The sequence below is a fragment of the Nymphalis io genome, chromosome 13 (genome assembly GCF_905147045.1).
Source record: "Nymphalis io chromosome 13, ilAglIoxx1.1, whole genome shotgun sequence".
NCBI classification, from domain to species: Eukaryota; Metazoa; Arthropoda; class Insecta; order Lepidoptera; family Nymphalidae; genus Nymphalis; species Nymphalis io.
In genome coordinates this window covers 13048471-13068746 of record NC_065900.1, presented here as the reverse complement: position 1 = coordinate 13068746, position 20276 = coordinate 13048471, and the positions used below count along the sequence as shown (strand labels likewise).

The 20276-nt window shown below is 42.5% G+C and overlaps 1 protein-coding gene across 3 annotated transcripts in view; it reads right to left on the bottom strand.

Annotated features, from left to right (window-relative positions):
- Window positions 1–361: 361 nt before the first annotated feature.
- The window catches only part of LOC126772993 (mitogen-activated protein kinase kinase kinase 4), a 42806-nt gene continuing 22891 nt past the window's right edge, over window positions 362–20276 (bottom strand). For 2 of the 3 annotated variants that reach the window (XM_050493596.1, XM_050493597.1), the window contains exons 11-30: window positions 10301–10415; window positions 9815–9921; window positions 9029–9188; window positions 7810–8099; window positions 7071–7178; window positions 6850–6982; window positions 6389–6553; window positions 5587–5751; window positions 4979–5146; window positions 4751–4893; window positions 4221–4302; window positions 3965–4069; window positions 3776–3884; window positions 3523–3707; window positions 3050–3217; window positions 2820–2985; window positions 2518–2640; window positions 2177–2277; window positions 1554–1733; window positions 362–979 (exon numbers count right to left, since the gene is read on the bottom strand). In XM_050493596.1, the coding sequence (XP_050349553.1) occupies window positions 929–979; window positions 1554–1733; window positions 2177–2277; window positions 2518–2640; window positions 2820–2985; window positions 3050–3217; window positions 3523–3707; window positions 3776–3884; window positions 3965–4069; window positions 4221–4302; window positions 4751–4893; window positions 4979–5146; window positions 5587–5751; window positions 6389–6553; window positions 6850–6982; window positions 7071–7178; window positions 7810–8099; window positions 9029–9188; window positions 9815–9921; window positions 10301–10415 (2824 nt within the window). In that variant the 3' untranslated portion in view covers window positions 362–928. The remainder of the gene's footprint in view (window positions 980–1553; window positions 1734–2176; window positions 2278–2517; window positions 2641–2819; window positions 2986–3049; window positions 3218–3522; window positions 3708–3775; window positions 3885–3964; window positions 4070–4220; window positions 4303–4750; window positions 4894–4978; window positions 5147–5586; window positions 5752–6388; window positions 6554–6849; window positions 6983–7070; window positions 7179–7809; window positions 8100–9028; window positions 9189–9814; window positions 9922–10300; window positions 10416–20276) is intronic. The other variant, XM_050493598.1, reaches the window with a different exon arrangement.

Genomic DNA, 20276 nt, shown 5'->3' with positions numbered 1-20276 from the left:
CTCAGATAGAACCGCCAATATAACAAACATTCATTAAAATTTCATTATCATTAAATAATTTAATTCATATTTTTAATCTAATATATAAAAGTGGTAAGAACACGTTTTTAACAATTTATAACAATCGATACACATATATTTTGATTATACACAATTTAATATAATATTAATAAGCTAATGTTCGGTGTGAGGCATAACACCACTTTATTATTTTAAAACATTATCTAAGGGTCAGCAGCCGCTGCACAAAATTTTATCTCAATCGGAATTAATGATATAGGAATGCATTCGGGACAAACATTAATCTTTAACATATCTATTATAATTTTATTTTTATAATTTAATTGCAAAACAATGTACAATTTAATTTAATTGACAATGGCACAAGACTTGATTTATATTATTCTACAATTGATATATATTGTTTATAAAACTGCCATTCGTAGCTGCAATAGTAAATGCATTTTTTATTAAAAATTTTTAATTGTATGTCTCAAAATGAGATCACTAACATCTTTGCATAAAAATATAGACATATCTGATTATATTTATAAACTTGACAACGCATCTTTGAGCACACGAATGAATTTAATAAATATTTATTGTTCAATATAAAAATATAATTTTTAATATAAAATTTATCTTTTTATACAATTTTATTCAAATTTTATCTTCTAAATTCAAATTTTCCACACATTTATAACTCTACAATATAAAGCAATTTTCAACTTCATTGTATTAAAAATATTACACGCTTAAAGGCAGAATTTGATTGTACATTTTGTTATATAGCTATTACCTACCTATCTGTTACCAAAGTTGGAAATACAGAAATTGAATTTAAACATTTTTAAAATAGATAAATCTTGCTCATGAAAATATGACGCAATGTTTATTTCTTGATTAAATAAAGGAGATATTAAATGCATTACGTGATAAGGAATGCATTTTCACATTTACAGTCGTCATCGGACTTCACCTGAAACAAATAATATAAGATTACTTATTTAGTTCCAACAGTATCCTAAGGATAATTGCGGGTGATATGGGCGGCTACGTGATGAGGCGGATGATCCAGAGGTCTATCTGATGCTCTGGTTCATGTGCCTCATACGCGATCAATTTGATTTCCTATTTTATTTTATCTCAATATATTTATTATTTGCTCTTTTTTATGTCATATAATTGGCTCATCATTGATTCCTATATATTATAATTATTATTATTTGTGTGATTGTGATTGTGAGTGTGATTCTAATTATTAATGTATATTATGTAATGTTATGTTTAATTATTATGTACTAAAAGTATGGGCCTTGTTGCCTGAGGAATAAAGATATTATTATTATTAACGATTATCTCTCATCTTTTTCACTTGGTACATCATAGATATATAGCAAGGTAATTGGGTACTCACTCTTGTGTTCTCACTCTTGAAATTATAGTTATTATAGTAATTGTCGCGTATCGCTTTCTGACATTTCAAGATACGGTGACAAAAATTTATCTTGTTCGTTGTAAAAACATAAATGAAGTATAAATAAATCTCATACCATCAAGAAGTGGTGAAGACTCAAGGCTTCAGCTCGCGGACGCAGGTCGGGGTCGTGAGTGAGGCAGCTGAGGCAGAACTGCTGGCCCTCCTCCGACAGGGTCTCCGGTATATGCGGACGGCCTCCCATCCCCACCACGAACATTATCTGATAGTTGCTATCGTATTCGGAGAATGGTCGCTGGAAACATCAATTGCCATCATTCAAGTAATCAAGTAAATTTATGTGGGAGAGAATAAGTAAATTGATATAACGTCAAATAATAATCATTGAAAATTGTAATTTATTTTTATATAACCCTCACTAAACCCGCGGATTCGCCCGCATATAATTCAGTTAATCACGAAGCTGATTTATCTGTAAGATACAACTCAAAGTCAAAAATCTTTTTTCAATATAGTAGCGTTGCACTTATTTATTGATTGTCATAAATCTACCACCGGTTCGGAAATAAACACCTCAGTCCTGAGAAGAACCGGCCAAAGAAACTCAGCGGGGGTTTTTTTTTATATCTCATTTTTTTACAAGAAGTGCAATACATATACAACACTATCCAAATTATATATACCTTTTTTAATTTGAGATATACTATAGGTTACATTAATATTATTTGAATAAAGTACCTTTCCAGACGCCATTTCCGTGACGACACAACCCAACGACCAGATGTCAGCGGCGCGACCGTGTCCGGACGACTTCATGAACACTTCGGGCGCCATGTACGCTGAAATACATTTAACCAATTTAGTATCTTTACGTTGGGAAAAGGTAAGTAGACCAGTCGCATTAGTTTAGGCAATCAATCGTATTACGTCCGGCGTGGAAATATACAGTAATGTTGTTTGATACACATGTGGCAGAATTTCAACTGACACATGTAAGTTTCGTCGGCACGTTTTCCCTCACCGCTGAATACGGAAAGAATTATAAACACAATATGCAACGTGCGAGTGTGCGAGCTCACCCTGCGTGCCCACGAACCCCTGCAGCTCGCCGGGCGCGGTGGTGTTGGCGCGGATCTTCACGGCGCAGCCGAAGTCGCCCAGCTTCAGGCAGTGCCCGTCGTTGGTGAGGAAGATGTTGCCGCCTGCAGCGTGCGCATCGGTACGGTTACTCGAGTCTTACAAAATATATATCTTGTAACATATTAAAAATAAGTTCAGTTAACTCGCACAAAGGAGAGCACTTTGCAAAAAAGAGATAAAAACATTAACGAATACAATAAACAGTCTGTCTTAACAGGCGCCGGCCGCCGGGGGGACTCACTCTTGATGTCGCGGTGCGCGATGGAGCGCGCGTGCAGCTCGGCGACGGCGCTCAGCAGCTGCTTGCTGTAGCGCCGCGCGGTGGGCTCGGCCAGCGCGCCCGACGCCGCCACCAGCGTCTCCAGCGAGCCCTCCACGCACAGCTCCATGAACAGCAGCATCTCCTCCTGCGGGCAAGCGGCGGGTCACGTGGTGCGCACGCAGCGAGCGCCGGCGGCCGGCGGGCCGTACCCGGTGCAGCTCGCAGCCGTAGTAGCGCACGAGGTGCGGGTGCAGCACGCCCTCCAGCACGCGCAGCTCGTTGGCGGCTCGCTGCAGCGCGCGACGGTCGCCCGCCGCCACGCTCAGCTCCTTCATGGCCAGCAGCTGGCCGCTCTGCGTGTTCACCACCGTGTACACCTGCGCACGAGATAACATTTACGCTTTAAATATTGAACGTAGGACACGTTGATAAAAATTATCACCATTCGTTAATCTTATCCTAAGAATTCCAGATCAGCGCAATTATTGAACGAACACTGCAAGAAAACAAAAACTGCCTTTGGGAATGCTTGTTGCTAGCCAGTTGTTTTTTTTTTTATTTAATAAGTAGGCGGACGAGCATGACGAGCAACCTGATAGTATGGGATCATCAACGCCCATATATATGCATTAGTATTGTAAGAAATGCTACTGATCGCTACATGTTTGAAATTCGAACACACCTTGCCGAAGGTGCCGGCGCCGATCTTCAGCCCCCTCTGCCACTTGAAGGTCAACTGCCTCAGCTTCGGCTCGTAGCTCTTGACGGTCGACTCCAACACCCTGCCGACCGCTCTCGATGACTGCAGTTTCGCGTCGCGACACTCGTCCAGCTGACGTAAGGCTTCCACGATGCGTTTTCTGTGAGCTGTTGTTTATACTTTAATCGTTACTGCGTTATCCGTTACAGTATTGCAGAATAGTAGTGTATATTACCGGCATCGTCAAGACTGTGCAATATGAGTGGGGCGTCGATCTCGCTGGGGGGTGTCGGTGGGGTCGCGCCCTCCTTGCTGTTCGTACTGCTCGTGCTCGATAGAGGACTCTGCAATTATTAATTTACGCGCCATATTGTGATGCTCAAAGAAAAATATATAATAGTGAATGTGCTGCTCGCGGGCTCACGTGTACGCGGTGCCGCTGGCGCAGCGGCGCGGCGGGCTGGCTGGCGGCGGCGGCGCGCGACCCCACCACGTGCGAGATGCAGCCGTCCATCTGCTGCTTCAGCTCCTGCACCGGCAAGCGATACCACTTACGTATTGGGTATTGTATACGTTCGGTCCAATCGGGTTAATCGATAAAACAACGTAAACAATTTTAAAAAACTTTCGAATTATTATGAGTAAGTGTTAGTATCGGTATATCCCAAGCTATCGCTTACCTCGAACTCCTCGTCGCTTAAATGTTTCGTATTGTACGGATCGCAGGCCAACATTAAAAATTCCAATCCTTGGCTCGCCCATCTAAAATGAAAATTCATCGTAATGAATATAATCACAATCATATTATGATTTTTATTTTTAAATATTATAAAAGTTAAGTGTCTACTTCTGTATTACCTATTTGTAGTATTTCTTATCAGTTCCGCAATACGTTGGAAAAAATGTATTTATGCATGTGAATCGAGTAGTAGTACATAAACGCAATTTTTGTATTGTAGCTTAGAGCAGAATTATCGAAGCAGGACAATTTTACCGTATTTTTACGATGGCGGAGAAATCTCATAAGAAACCTGGGTTGATAATTTCCTGTTGATCTTTACTTCTCCCTCATAGTATAAAAAAATCAGCGGTTCACGTGCATTTTGAAATGTACATAATGGCTGGTGTACAATAGACCACATCTTAACCTTACCAGCAGCTAGACGCACATAATTATAAATATCTAAATAGCTAAGGGCGCGGCCCGTACCGCGGCCGCAGCCCCCGGCCGCGCTCGCAGCGCTCCACCACGAACGACATCCAGCAGCGCGCGAACTGCACCACGGCGCGCGCCGCCCGCCCCGCGCACGCCTCCGCGCTCGCCGCCGCCTCCGCCTCCGCCTCCGCCGCCGCCTGACACGGGTGACAAACGTTTCCCTTGTAGCTGAATTAACTTTCTCCGAGCGAGCGGCCGTTCCTCCGCCGTTTCCGGCCTCACCCCGGTCACGTCGAAGCCGCTCTCGTCGAGCGCGCTCGGTTCCACCTCCTCGCCTATGCTCTCGGACCGCAGAAACTTCATCCTCCGCGGCGACCCCGTCGCGCTGGGGCGCGGAAATGCCGGCCGCGGAGACGAGCTGTTCACGAACCGGTGTAGTTCCTTGTGAATCTGAAAGTAGTAATTAAAATATTATAAATCGAATTAGCTCCGTTACTTGAAAACTTAAACCCGTGTAAGAATTAAAACGAGACACACAGTTTTCACCATTTTTAGACATATCAAGCCTTATGATTCAGTAAAATACGAAATTTTAAAACAATTATACAAGCTGATGTGTTACGGTAATCTATAGAAACCATTGCTACACACAGAAAAGCTCCAAACCAGACTTATATTAGTAAAATATTTTTAAAGAAGCGGAGGCAACTCCTCAATCTGCCTAAATATGGAGTCCAATGAATAAAGAAATTCCACACTGAAAAAAAAGAAGACTTAAAACAAAACGAAACGAAACGACAACAACATGAAACACGAACACGTCAACGGCCGACACCAAAGCGAAGCGGACCGATCCAACGCGAACGTTCGACCCGACGTTCGGCCATTACCGGGTTGATGGACTCGTGGATGAGCATAGTCTCCGGCCGTTTCCTCCGCAGGCGAGGGGTTTGGGGGCGGGAGGGCTGGAGGGAGGAGGGGCGCTGACGACGCACGCGCCGCTCGAGCTGGTCCTTGAAGGGGGCCTGCGCGAATTTGTGCAACTCGGTGTGCAGCTGCAACATTGCGTGCGGTTAGTGGCGCTTTGAGGGCGTGCTTGTGTGTGCGTGCGTGCGTGCATGCAGTTTAAAGGTGTAAGAGTAGCATTGTAATATTTTACTTAAATTATTTACCAGTAAGTAGTTTTGCACACATATGTGTATTTAAACAATAAATAAATAATGTCCAGAATGTATGTATAATTTTCTCGTATTACTATTATAGTTGATAGTACTAGGGATCTTCTATGTTGTAGCGTAGACTGACTTGTTGAAAACCAAAAGATTTGAATAAAAATACCGTACCCATTATTGTTAGTATGAACACAGCAAAGATTATACTTAATTATTTTGAAATGAACTTAATATAATACTGACGTAATTATTTTGAAATTGGACATCTTATGTTGCCAATAATAAAATTGATCTGTTCCCTTTTTAGGAAGAAATTATGCAAACAATGTTTATGTCTATGTGTAAACCTATATTTTGTGGGTATACATAGTAACCAACTGTGGGGAGATGTTTTTATATATTTCTACGAAGTTGCAACACGTCTTCGTCACATGCTGGCTCAGCAGTTAGATTATGATTGCGGCCTAGGCTCGGATCCGATACGTATAAAGCTAGCCTCGGCGAGCGCGGCTGTAGTCACCTCGAAGCCCAGCTTGTAGACCTGCAGCAGCAGCTCCCGCACGCGCGCGCCCAGGCTGTCGCGCAGGTCGCGCGGCAGCTCGGTCGACAGCAGCGCCGAGCGACTGCTCTTCAGGATCACCGCCGTGTGCCGCACCAGGCAGTCGCGGATCGCCATCAGGCTGTTCTGTGAACACAGGGCTGGGTTGCTCGACTGTGCGGTGGCGGACCGATCGAGTTTCATAGGGAGCGAGACTACTGCGCAAGAGTGTACGCATGCGTCTTAGCAAACAGGGATAACATTTCGCCTACTCCTCATCGTCCGATAGGATAACGATACTGCACACCCGGAATAGGAGATCGGGGGCGGGCCCGGCGGCTTTACGTTCCCGCCGGGGCACAGGAGCGGCAAGGGTTCGAACTGGGAAGCTGGGAGGTTTTCGACGGAACAACTGAATATGTTTCAACGGAGCCGCTACGTACGAAGATGTCGGCGCGCAGCGGCGGCGCCAGGCGGGCGGCCAGCGCGCGCGCCCAGTGCGCGGCCTGCAGCGCCGCGTCGCGCGAGCCCGCGTAGATGCACTGCGTCTGGCGGCACAGCGTGTACACCAGGTACCTGCCGACACGAGTCGCACTCCATGCATGGACCGATAGCGGCATATAGCAAAGTATCTATTCGACGACGAATCATTCGTAGTGGTTACCTTTGGTCGTCCAGGTCGGACGGGTCGCTCTTCTCGAGTTCCATTACTTCTGCAAACTGCTCCTCGAATCGGTTGAGCACCCTGTTGAGTTGATTACACGCCATATCTCTGCGGACGAAAGTAATGCTAAGAAATTTATAACAGAGTCTCATATTTTTTTTTTTTTATAGAATAGGAAGGCGGACGAGCATATGGGCCACCTGATGGTAAGTGGTCACCAACGCTCTTAGACATTAGCATTGTAAGAAATGTCAATCATCGCTTACATATCCAATGCGCCACCAACCTTGGGAACTAAGATTTTATGTCCCTTGTGCCTGTAATTACACTGGCTCACTCACCCTTCAAACCGGAACACAACAATATCAAGTATTGCTGTTTTGCGGTAGAATATCTGATGAGTGGGTGGTACCTACCCAGACGAGCTTGCACAAAGCCCTACCACCAGTATCAGATTTATGAAATTAACCCCGTTCTAAAATAAAACACGCAAACTTAATAGCCCGAATAGCAAACAGCGAGCGCGGCGGTGGATGGTGCGCGCGCGGCAAGGCACTGCGTGAAGGCCCCCTCGCTCCCCCCGGTACTTACACGAAGGCCTCCCCCCCCCGGTACTCACGCGAAGGCCCCCTCCCCCCCCCGGTACTCACACGAAGGCCCCCTCCCCCCACGGTACTAATGCGAAGGCCCCCTCCCCTCCCGGTACTCACGCGAAGGCCCCCTCCCCCCCGGTACTCACGCGAAAGCGGCGGGCGCGAGCGCGGCGGCCGGCGGCGCGCGCGCGGCCAGGCGCTGCGTGAAGGCCCACTCGCCCGCCAGCTGCGCGCGGCTCAGCGACTCCTTCTCCGACATGATGCGCAGGTACGACAGGTACTGCTGCAGCGCGGTGGCTACGGTGCCGTCGTACGTGTGCAGCAGCTGCCGCAGCGCGCCCGGCATGTCGCCCCCCAGCGCCGCCTGCACGTTGCGGGCGAACGACGCGCGCACCTCCGCGGATATGTCCAGCCCCTCTTTCAGCTCGTGGATCAACTGCAGATCATTAAAAATATACTTTATTCGAGTAATAACATACCCTTTTGGAACGTCTTTATAATGTAGAATCCGGCTCGAAACGTAGACTTTTTTTTTCCACGCATCGGGAAGCTTCAGAAAGGTACCCAGCTCCCATGGCGCGAGAACTGGGTTATGTGGGATTCTTTCCCCCTAAAACCACTGCGATAATCGTCCTTGGCACGGATCGGAGATGCTGCGGGATCGTGTTGATATAACAGATCCGCGGCTTCTCCCGTGCTGTGCTCCGCTCGTGACTCGGCGGAGCTCTCCTGAGGGGGCGAAGGTAATCGCCCCGCCACACTCTTCGCTAGTGCGTACGGCAGCGCGAGGCCATCCCGGCTGCCGTCCTTCTCAGGGCCGTCTGAAATAAGACACGCGAGGCTCCCATTTCACGCATCCACGGCCCCAGGGTTACGCCCTATCTTTTAAGCCCCGGGCGTTGCGGCTGTGGGAGGGTCGACACGACGCCGACGTCGTCTCCGTCGAGCAGGATCGGCCCTTTCCCGTACCCGCTCTGCCATCTCCTTCTGGACCATGGCGGTCTCACAGAAGGAGGCTACGGCCTTCCACGCCGATTCACTGCGGAGCATCGCCGAGACGACTGCTCGCAGGGACAGGTCTTGTCCGACTTCACGGACCAGGATCTCCCTCTGCGCATTCCACGCGGGGCACACCTCCAACGTATGCTGAGCGGTGTCCCGGACGCGCCACAGTGGTGACACATCGCCGTCGATTGGCGTCCGATCTGACACAGGTATTCCCCAAAACAACCGTGACCGGTCATTACCTGCGTAAGTCGGAAGGTGACTCGTCGCTTTCGTCTCATCCAGGCGACGAAGGCTGCGAACCGTAGACTATGCTAACAAGATCCAGCAATTAAGACACAGTACGTATTTTAAAATCACCTGTTTGATGGTGAGACAGGAGGGGTTTTCAGGTCTGCTCTCCATCCTCAGCGAGAGGTAGTCGTGTACTGCTTCCATGCTGATGCTCGTCAACAGTAGGAAATGATTGCGGTAGGAGGGCAGACGCATGGCCAGAGTCTCCTTACTCCAGCAACCGTATCTAATGAATAAGTAAACGTATTTGTTATTTAAGTTTAATAACAGCCCGATATAATATACGCAATAGCTTTAGTCGAAATCTAGAATTATCTATGGAAGAGGAAAAATTAGTGATTATAAATAGTTGAGTAGAATAGTTACAAATAAAGATAATCAAGAACTGTTTGTAGTGAATAAAATGGAGAAGCTATTAACAAATCGCATGATATATGTAAGTATGAGGCTAGTTATCTTTGCTCCTTCAATTTGAAAAATATATGTATCAATATTTCAACATTTTAACCATTATTTTTAAATAATTCTATTTAGTTAGAGGCGTATTATTAAAATTAAATTGAACATTAATTGTAACAAATTATCATAAAAAACAAAATCTGCTCACACTTGATTCAATATGTAAACAAAACAATTAAAAAAAAAACGAATTTAGTTTATAGAATATTTTTTAATTATCATCATCATCCAATCGCAATTTACTGCTGGATACAAGTCTCTGCCAAGAACATCTAACGTCTAAACTATTTATTCTTAAACTAACGATCATAGTCAATATTTTTAATGTTTCAATATTTCAAACTGGCCTCGTCTTATAAAACGTACGCATGAAAATGAAAAATGTACGCATACCTGCGAAGTTCATACTCGTTGATAGCGTCCTGATTCACATCAGCCTTTTGTTCTGTTTCTTTGGTATCTTCAAAAACTTCTGACATATCTTCTTCACCAGAATCTGCCTGCAAAACAATGACCAATATTTTTTGAGATTATGGATGCAAGAAGAGAAGGGTTCTCCGTCTGCGTGAGTAGGTACTACGCAACTTTTCTTTGTCTGCCTTCCAAAAACAGAATGAAAAAAATGTTTCACGTCAAAGAAGAAAATGCAGCGTATGTATCCATTGTATTTTTATAATTATGATTATGGACACGTGCGGCAGAATATCAACCGAGTCTCACGTCGTCATTTCATTTCGAGCACGATATGAACTATTAACACAAATCGAGCGCATTAAATACAATTGTTGCTTTTAATGTGATCTACGCGCCCAACTGGGCCATTAGTTTAAAATATAAATGTTTATTAATATAAATGTTTATTATTATTACAAAACTGACCTGCGGCTCCAGCAGCGTGAGGTACACTTTGTTGAGTAGCTTGCTGCACATCTTATTCATAAACATCAGGCAGCGACGCACTCCTTGCGTCTTCAACATCTCGTGGTGGTAATCGCTGTTGATTTTATATTTACGTTTATCAGCGTCGTTATTCAATAATTGAAAGCTTAAAATAAAAGTGAAATGTTATCCTTTACACCAAATGAGATTGGGGCAGGCTTACAAATAATTTTACTTAAATCAAATTTTGAGGACTTACTTATTTCTAGTAAGATTTGAACCATTATAATATAAATCATTGACTTAGACTCAAGCATGCAGCTTCAAGCTTAAGAGTAAAAGGCGATGAAAAATACAACCAAATACGTCAGAAAATTTAGTTTTATTCTAATGTAACTTTCAAGTTTATATTGAAAGATAAATCTCCAACAATTGATACTACCAGCGACTGGATGGCGATGTTTGAGGATGGTCCGGCTCGTACAAGGCCTTAACGAGTAAATTGACCCTTGAAGAATCTTTTTTTTTTTAAACGGGCACACAAGCTTTAGAAAGCAGGTGGAAGGAATACATAGAGCTAGATGGAGGGTACGTTAGTTACGCAAACCTGCTCCAGGAAGATAGCTGACGTAGATTTCCCTCGAACCAAACAATAATATACATTTATCGGGAATGCTAAATTGCCATTTAGAAATAAGTTTCTTTATTATAACTTTCTCACGTTCAATATATCGTAAACCTTACATCGAGTAGGCTGTACATTAAGTTAAATTGTAAAATTAATTTTATTTAATTTATTATTTTTATTATTTCAATCAAATCAATCAATCAACAGCCAATCGTTGTCCACTGCTGAACATAGGCCTCTCCCAAGGTGCGCCAAAGCTCCCTGTCCTCCGCCTTCCGCATCCAGTTGGTGCCCGCCACCTTCTTAAGGTCGTCGGTCCACCTGGCTGGAGGGCGCCCTACGCTGCGCTTGCCGATTCGCGGTCTCCACTCTAGGACTCGTCTGCTCCAACGGCCATCGGTCCTACGACATACGTGGCCAGCCCACTGCCACTTCAGCCTGCTAATTTTGCAAGCTATGTCGGTGACTCCGGTTCTTTTCCGGATAATCTCATTTCTGATCTTATCCTTCAAAGATACTCCGAGCATAGCTCGCTCCATAGCACGCTGAGCGACTTTGAATTTGTGGACTAGTCCCGCAGTTAGTGTCCACGTTTCGGCACCGTATGTCATGGCAGGTAAGACGCATTGGTTGAAGACTTTCGTCTTCAAACATTGCGGTATAGACGACTTGAGGACTTGACGAAGGTTGCCAAATGCTGCCCATCCCAAGCGAATTCTTCGATCGGCTTCCTTCTCGAAGTTGTTCCTACCGACTTGTATTATCTGTCCTAGGTAGGTATATTCACTAACAACTTCGAGAGGTTTCCCCTCGACGTATATCGGTCCCGGCACGACATGCCTATTGAACATGACCTTGGTCTTGTCCAAGTTCATACCGAGACCGACACACCGGGAAGACTCGCCTAGGCTACGCAGCATTTCGGTGAGTTGTTCCAGCGACTCTGCTATGATGACGATATCGTCGGCAAATCGAAGGTGTGAGATGTACTCGCCGTTTACATTGACTCCATACATAGTCCAATCCAGCGTTTTGAAAACGTCTTCCAACGCGTTGGTGAACAGTTTCGGGGATATTACATCCCCCTGTCTCACCCCTCTGCGCAGTTGGATCGCCTTCGTCTTACAGTCCTGGATGTGGACAGTCATTGTAGCGGCGTTGTACAGACATCTCAGTACCTCGATATATCTCCAATCGATATGACATCTCTGCAATGAGTCGAGCACTGCCCAGGTTTCGATGGAGTCGAAGGCTTTCTCGTAGTCCACAAATGCCATACACAGCGGCTGATTGTACTCTTCGGTCTTCTGCACAATCTGCCGAACAGTATGGATGTGGTCCACGGTGCTGTAGCCTGATCGAAAGCCGGCTTGCTCTGGGGGCTGGAACTCGTCAAGTCGTCTGGCGAGACGGTTCGTGACGACTCTTGAGAACAGCTTATACACGTGACTCAGGAGGGAGATTGGTCTGTAGTTTTTCAAGAGGGTTTTATCACCTTTCTTGAAAAAACAGTACCACCTCACTCCCGCTCCACGTTTCCGGGGTCTTGCCATGTTGGATGACGGAATTAAAGAGGCTTGCTAGCTCTTTCAGGACCGGAGTCCCGCCTGCCTTAAGCAACTCTGTTGTGATTCCGTCATCTCCCGGAGCTTTGTTGTTTTTAAGCTGTTCTAGAGCCGCCCTAATCTCGCCTTGGTCAACGACCGGGAGCTCCTCGGAGTAATGGCGCATAAGAGGGGCGCGCTGGTCATCAATACTGATTCCCACGGGTTTATCCGATCTTGAAGAGAACAACTGCCCATAAAACCTCTCTACTTCTCCGACAATCTCAGGCCTAGAGGTAACGACCCCACCATTTTCAGTTTTAAATTTTGTCAGACGCGGCCTCCCAAACTTGCGAGCGAACACTTTCGATCCCCGATTTTGCTCAATCGCAGCCTTGATGGCACGGGTATTGGAGCGTCGGAGATCGCGTCGCGTCAGCGTTTTTATTGTTCGGTTTAAGGCCTTATCTGACAAAAACGATGGTAGTTCTCGTCGTTTTCTCATGAGCTCGAGCGTCTCAGCAGAGAGTTTTGGTGCGTTGTCTCTTCTCTGTGGCGGAAAACACTTGCGGGATGTGTTTTGCAGTATTTTGACCAGCGTGTCGGTTCTCTCATCAATGTTGCTTATGGTTTCCAACGCGGTGAATTGATTTTGAAGTTCCATTTGGAACTTTTCGGAGCCTTGAGCAGCTTGGAGCATGGTAGGTCGGAGAGTAGACCTCATCATTCTCGATCTTTCGGCTTTTAAGTTGATATTTAGAGTGCCTCGAACCAAGCGGTGATCACTTCCGGTATTAAACCTGTTGATCACTGAAACATCTCTAAATATGTGCCTTTTATTCGAAATGATAAAGTCTATCTCGTTCCTTGTCACGTTATCGGGGCTTCGCCAGGTCCACCTCCTCTGAGGCTTCTTTTGAAAGAAAGAATTCATCAAAAAAAGCCCCTGCGCTTCGAGAAAGTTTACCAGCATTTGCCCCCTGTGATTTCTGCAGCCCAAGCCGTAAGGTCCGACCTTCGATTCACCGGTATCTTGTACTCCCACTTTAGCATTGAAGTCTCCCATAACAACATTGTAGTGGGCCTTCGAGGTGTCGTTGAGGGCCTTTGCGATGTCATATATGCCAGTTATATGCCAGTATATGCCAGTTTATATGACTTAACTCTACTTCTAATTCGGCGAGGTGATGGTCCAGCCTCATCGAGCGTCCATTATACGTTGCCATGTTCAGTCGTTTTATACGGTAGCCTGCCGTGAACCGGTGATTCTTAGCACCCCCTGCCCTGCCGATACCGCGACCGCTACCTTGGTCGGGCCTAGCGGGCTTGCCGGTAACTAGGGGCCTTTTTTTGGGCGCATCTGCCATTAAGGGAGGGGTTTGCCCATACTCGCCGCGCTGGGCAGGCGTGTTGGCGAGCGCAGTAGGGGGGTAAGATGTTTATGGGAGGGGGGACGCTGCTGCCCATCCCCCCTTTTCCCCGTCCCTCAGTCGCCTCTTACGACACCCACGGGATAAGATTGGGGGAGTACTATTCTAAGCCGGTACTCCACGGCAATATTTAACTTATTATTTATTATAAATTAATTTTATTTAATTAAATTAGTTTTAAAATAGTTTTTGATTTTTTTTTCGGTGTTGACGCCCGTTAATATAAAAAGTTGTGGGTAGATTGGGTTTTACGCGGGTCACCGTATCGTAGTGACGATGTATTTTTTGACTTTTTTTGTCTGCAATAAACCGTTGTACGAAACACGATATGAGTTTTATTCATGGTCCTTCGAGTCGGATAAATAACAAATTAGTTGAAAATAAATTAATCAAATAATGAAAAAATGAAGAGAATATAAAGGAGATAACATACAGATATAAGCAAAACGGCTATTAATACGTGAGTAGTTCCTGTGTGACCAACCAAAAGTTGTTCAGGAGCCAAGACCTGACAAAGTTGAAATAGAAACAAAGTCAAGACTGCTGAGGCCGGGTCGCTGGTGCTGCTTGCTGTATGCCAGGTGCTGGGTGTCCGAAGCTGGGTGCCGGGTGTCGGGTGCCGGGTGCCGTTAGTCGTCATTGAAAACCAAACTTTGCTAGTTCAAGAAGTTACTGCTGGCTGCGAGCATTTCCAGATGAGGAAAGTTTATAAACCGAGGTACTGAGTTTATTTATATAAAAGTGAACGTGAAGTAACGTGAAAAATAAATGATAATTTGAACTTTATAAAAAATCGTAACGGTTTTATAAAAACATTTAGTGAACTAAGTTATAAGTTAATCAACAATTATTTAGTATACTAATTTATTTGAATAGTACAATTTAATAATTAATTGGAAAATTTAATTAATTATACAAACGAACTTTATTATAACAATAAATATGGAAAAATTTATTAAGTACCAAGAAGATCATCGGGGTCAAATACAAAGAAATTTGGCAAACTTTAAAAAGTCACCAAAGTCTAGAATTACGCAATCCTATACAGAAACTAGACTTGAAATATTAAATGATATTTGGAGTGAGGTTAAGGTCACTCATAAGCAAATAATTGACATAGCTACCCAGGAATCTAAGTTTAATTGTGATTATTTTAGTATGAATATGTAAGAGTTAATTGAAGAAGAGTATACTGCATATAAATGTGAACTTAAAGATTATTTATTAAAAGTTAAAAGTGTTAACTTATCAGAAAAATCGGAATCATCGACTATAGCTAAAAATGGCAGTTATCCTATTCCTATAAAATTACCGGATATTAAACTACCCGTTTTTTCTGGTAAGTACACGGAATGGCCGACGTTTAGGGATTTATTTGTATCAGTTATTCATAATAATAAGCAATCAGATAATGTTCAAAAATTGCATTATTTAAAAACTAATTTATCGGGAGAAGCCGAACAGCTGTTACGACATATTTCTATTACTGATGCTAATTATATTACGTGTTGGTCACAATTACAAGAGCGATATAATAATAAAAGATTCTTAGCTAATTGTATTTTTAAACGTTTATTTTCGCAAAATAATTTAACCATGCAATCGGCCAATGGTATAAAGAACCTTTTAGACACAACGAAAGATAGTTTAAATGCATTGTCTAATTTTGGTATCTGTACCGATTCATGGGATGTGTTACTTATTTATTTAGTTTGTCAAAAGTTAGATTGTGATACCCGCAAACAATGGGAAATAAAATCAAATGAGTTAACCGATGATTTACCTACCTTTTCTCAATTCGAAGAATTTTTAATAAGTCGTTTTAGAGCATTGGAATTCTTGGAACCTACTACAAGTAGATTTAAATCAAATAATTATAATCAACCTAAGGCACATCACGTCTCTTCTGCTTCATCTACCGTATGTCCGTTTTGCTCGGAAAATCATAAAATGTTTCAATGTAAAAAATTTCATCATGCTGATTATAAGACTCGTATAGATTTTGTGCAAAAGCAAAAGCTTTGTTTTAATTGTTTTGGGTCTAACCATAGTGTAAAATCTTGTTTCTTACGTACCTCATGTCGGATCTGTAACCGTAAACACCATACACTACTTCATCCTCAAAAACCAAATCGATCGATCGCGTCTGCGGTACCTGTTAACCATGCTGTTGAGTCAATGCATTTTAGTGATGATCAACCGCAGACTGACCAACCATTGAATATGGTTACTAATTGTTATTCTAGCAAGGATAAATATACTCAGGTATTATTAGCTACTGCATTAGTCAGGTTCCAAACTAAAAATGGAAGCTACCAACTGCTGAGAGCTTTGCTCGACCAGGGGTCACAGGCCTCATTTATAACAGAATCAGCAGTACAGTTACTTGGAGTCAAGAAAACTTTTGTAAAGAGTTCGGTGTGTGGATTGGGTGGTAATGTTAGTGTGTTGACCTCAAAGGCTGTAGTCAATATAGCTATATCATCAATCCATGACACTGAAACTGTAATTGAATTGGGTGCTCATGTTTTGAGCAGATTAACATCGTTTTTACCAATCAAACCAATAGTCATGAATAACTGGCCTGAACTTAAAAATTTGAAGTTAGCAGATCCAAATTACCACACTCCTGGTAAAATCGATATTTTATTGGGAAGTGATGTCTATGGAAAAATAATAGAGGAAGGTCTCCTTCGTAGCCCTTATGGCACCACCATAGCACAGAAGACTAATTTGGGTTGGGTACTGTCAGGTCAAGTTATTTCACCTACCACTCACAGTATATTTGTGAATTTACATACACAAATGAGCGATGATGAACTTCTCAAGAAGTTTTGGGAACTAGAAGCAGAACCTACCGATAAAATAAATCAACGCTTAACACCAGAGGAACAAAAATGTGAAGATTTGTTTGCGACCACAACAAAGAGACTGTAAAGGACGATATATAGTAAGAATGCCTTTTACAAAAGAAACCCCAGCATCAAAATATGGAAATTTAAGAGAAATAGCTGTGCGCAGGTTTTATGGACAAGAAAAAGGATTAATCAGAAATAGAGATTTGAAAAAACAATATGATGACACTATTGAAGAATACTTGCAATTAGGTCATATGGAACAAATCAAATTTAATAAAAATACAGAAGCTGTTTACTTGCCACATCATGCAGTGATTCGTGAAGATAAGGCTACAACAAAAGTGAGAGTAGTCTTTGATGCATCATGTAAGGGTGAGAATGGCATTTCTCTTAATGACGATCTCATGATAGGACCACGTCTACAACCAGATCTACGACATTTAATTATGAAATTTCGCCTAGGTCCAATTTGCCTTGTCGCGGATATTTTGAAGATGTACAGAATGGTTAAAGTAGCTAAACAGGATGTAGACTATCAAAGACTCGTTTGGCGCAGAAATCCAGAGGATGACTTAAAAGATTACAGACTTCTTCGCGTTACCTTTGGCACATCCGCAGCTCCCTATCTAGCAGTCAAAACATTACAGCAATTGGCTTTGGATGAAGGTACTCAATTTCCTTTTGCTGCTAAAAGAGTTTTGGAGGATTTTTACGTCGATGACCTTATGACCACTTGTGACACGTCTAATGAAGCAATATTTCTGTACAAGGAATTAAATAATTTGATGATGAGAGGCGGCTTTAAGCTACAAAAATGGTCAAGTAATAGCAAATTAGTTATGAAAATTTTGAGCAAAAATGAAAAAAGTAAAAAATCTATGGAAATGATAACCGACCATATAACAAAGGTTTTAGGGCTGACTTGAAATAGATCAACACATAAATTCGTATATTCAGTACATCTAGAAGAACAAATTATTCCAGTTACTAAACGACGTGTGATTTTGATATATCTAAGCTTTATGATCCACTTGGATGGATTTCGCCGTGTATTATACCAGCAAAAATTTTAATCCAAAAATTGTGGATGTCAGGTATCTCGTGGGACGAGGAGTTACCATCTTCGTTGAAAAAGGAATGGGAAGAGTATCGGAAGAGTTTAAAAAAAATGTCTGAAGTCGAAATAAAGCGTTGGATTGGACTCCAATCAACTAATTCAAAATTAGAATTGCATGGATTTAGTGACGCATCAAATGCAGCCTATGCTGCTGTTGTTTATGCAAGAGTGCTCGATAAAGACGGACGAATTCATGTAAACTTGTTCACGTCCAAAACAAAAGTAGCACCAATAAAGCAAATATCAATACCTCGATTAGAGCTGTGTGGTGCAACGTTACTTACAAAATTATTAAAAGAAGTCGCAACAATGCTACACGTAGAACCATCCAATATACATGCGTGGACCGATTCGACAATAGTGCTGGCATGGCTGCGTGGCCACCCTAGTCGATGGAAAACTTATGTAGCGAATAGAGTATCAGATATATTGACAACACTTGAAAGTAATCAATGGTCACATGTTAAGTCTGGTGAAAACCCAGCAGACATCGCGTCACGTGGGATGACTCCTAGTGACTTACAAAACAATATTTTATGGATGAACGGACCCAGTTGGCTTTGTAATGATATTGTACATTATGACAAACCAGATGTCGGTACTAATTTAGAAGAAAGGAAAATTAAAGCTTATTGTATTAATATAAATGAACCGTTTCAATCACTTTGTGAAAGATTTTCGCGATTAAAAAGAATGATTCGAGTAATTGCGTATTGTAGGCGCTTCTTACATTTCAAGAAATCTAAGGAACCTCGACCTCAGTTTACTTATTTGCTAACGTGTGAAGAATTAAATAACATGTATAAAACAATGTCAACGACAGGAATTTGCCGAAGATATTTTATATTTTAATAAAATGAAAGTAATGCCTAAAAAGAGTAAACTATATTCACTTACCCCATTTGTAGATGAAGATGGATTATTGAGAGTCCGGGGTCGAATAGACAATTCGAATGTCAGTGATGAGGTCAAACATCCAATTATCATACCAAGAAGCATTTCATACCATTTTACGAAGTTAATGGTTGCAGATGCACATGAAAAAACATTACACGGAGGACCACAAATGATGACCAGCTTCCTCAGAGGAAAATATTGGATTATTGGTATAAAAAATTTAGTCAAGGAACAGTACAGGAAATGTGTCATTTGCGCACGTTTTAGAGCTTCTACTCATGAACAATTTATGGGTCAATTACCTACAGCACGCATCTCTGTTAATCGTCCATTTTTTGTTAGTGGAGTGGATTATGCAGGACCCATACAAATAATAACAACCAAGGGCCGTGGCCACCATTCCCACAAAGGATATGTTTGTGTGTTTGTATGTATGGCTACGCGTGCAGTGCATCTTGAGGTCGTTAGTGATTTTACATCTCAAGGTTTTTTAGCAGCATTTAAACGATTCGTAGATAGAAGAGGTCACTGTGGTCAAGTTTGGAGTGATAATGGAACCAATTTTGTAGGTGCTTCTAAGGAATTGAAAACTTTATTCTCCAAAGAAAATTCCAATTTGATGCCCGATATATCAGAGAGTTTATCTAACAATGGAACATCTTGGCAATTTATTCCTCCACATGCACCTCATTTCGGTGGATTATGGGAGGCGGGCATCAAGTCAACCAAATACCACTTAAAAAGAGTCGTCGGTAATTCCACGCTCACCTTTGAAGAGTTGACTACGGTTCTATGTCAAATTGAAGCATGCCTTAACTCAAGACCTATTGCACGTCAAAGTGTAGATGACCCAGAATCGGAAATGCCACTAACACCAGGACATTTTTTAGTGGGTGGTCCATTGGTTATACCTCCAGATTACAACTTTGAAATGTCAACTATTAGTACATTTAAACGTTGGCAATTGACTCAACGCATGGTGCAGGATTTCTGGAGACGATGGTCATCAGAATACCTTACGCAACTTAATCAGCGATACAAATGGGCAAAAGTATCACCAGAACCAAATATTGGTGACATTGTACTTGTTAAAGAAGACAATCTTCCTCCAGCAAAATGGTTATATGGTAGAATAGAAGCAAAGCATCCCGGCCCTGATAACATAACTAGAGTGGTAACGATTCGGTGTAAAAGTAATTTGATTAAACGAGCAATTTCTAAGTTATTAATTTTACCGATTGCAGACTAATTTCACTAAAACTTCTTTACATATATTTCACGATACAGTCCATTTTGTCAATTAAAACAATTATTTTTTTGTTAAGTTTTAAATTGCATAATTATGATCAAATGTAAACAATAATGTTGTAAAAGGGAAAAATTGTTAATATTGTAAAAATAAAATGCGTAAATTTTGTTTAATATATATGCTCCTTAAGAACTGCGTTCTTGGGAGGCGGCATGTTGACGCCCGTTAATATAAAAAGTTGTGGGTAGATTGG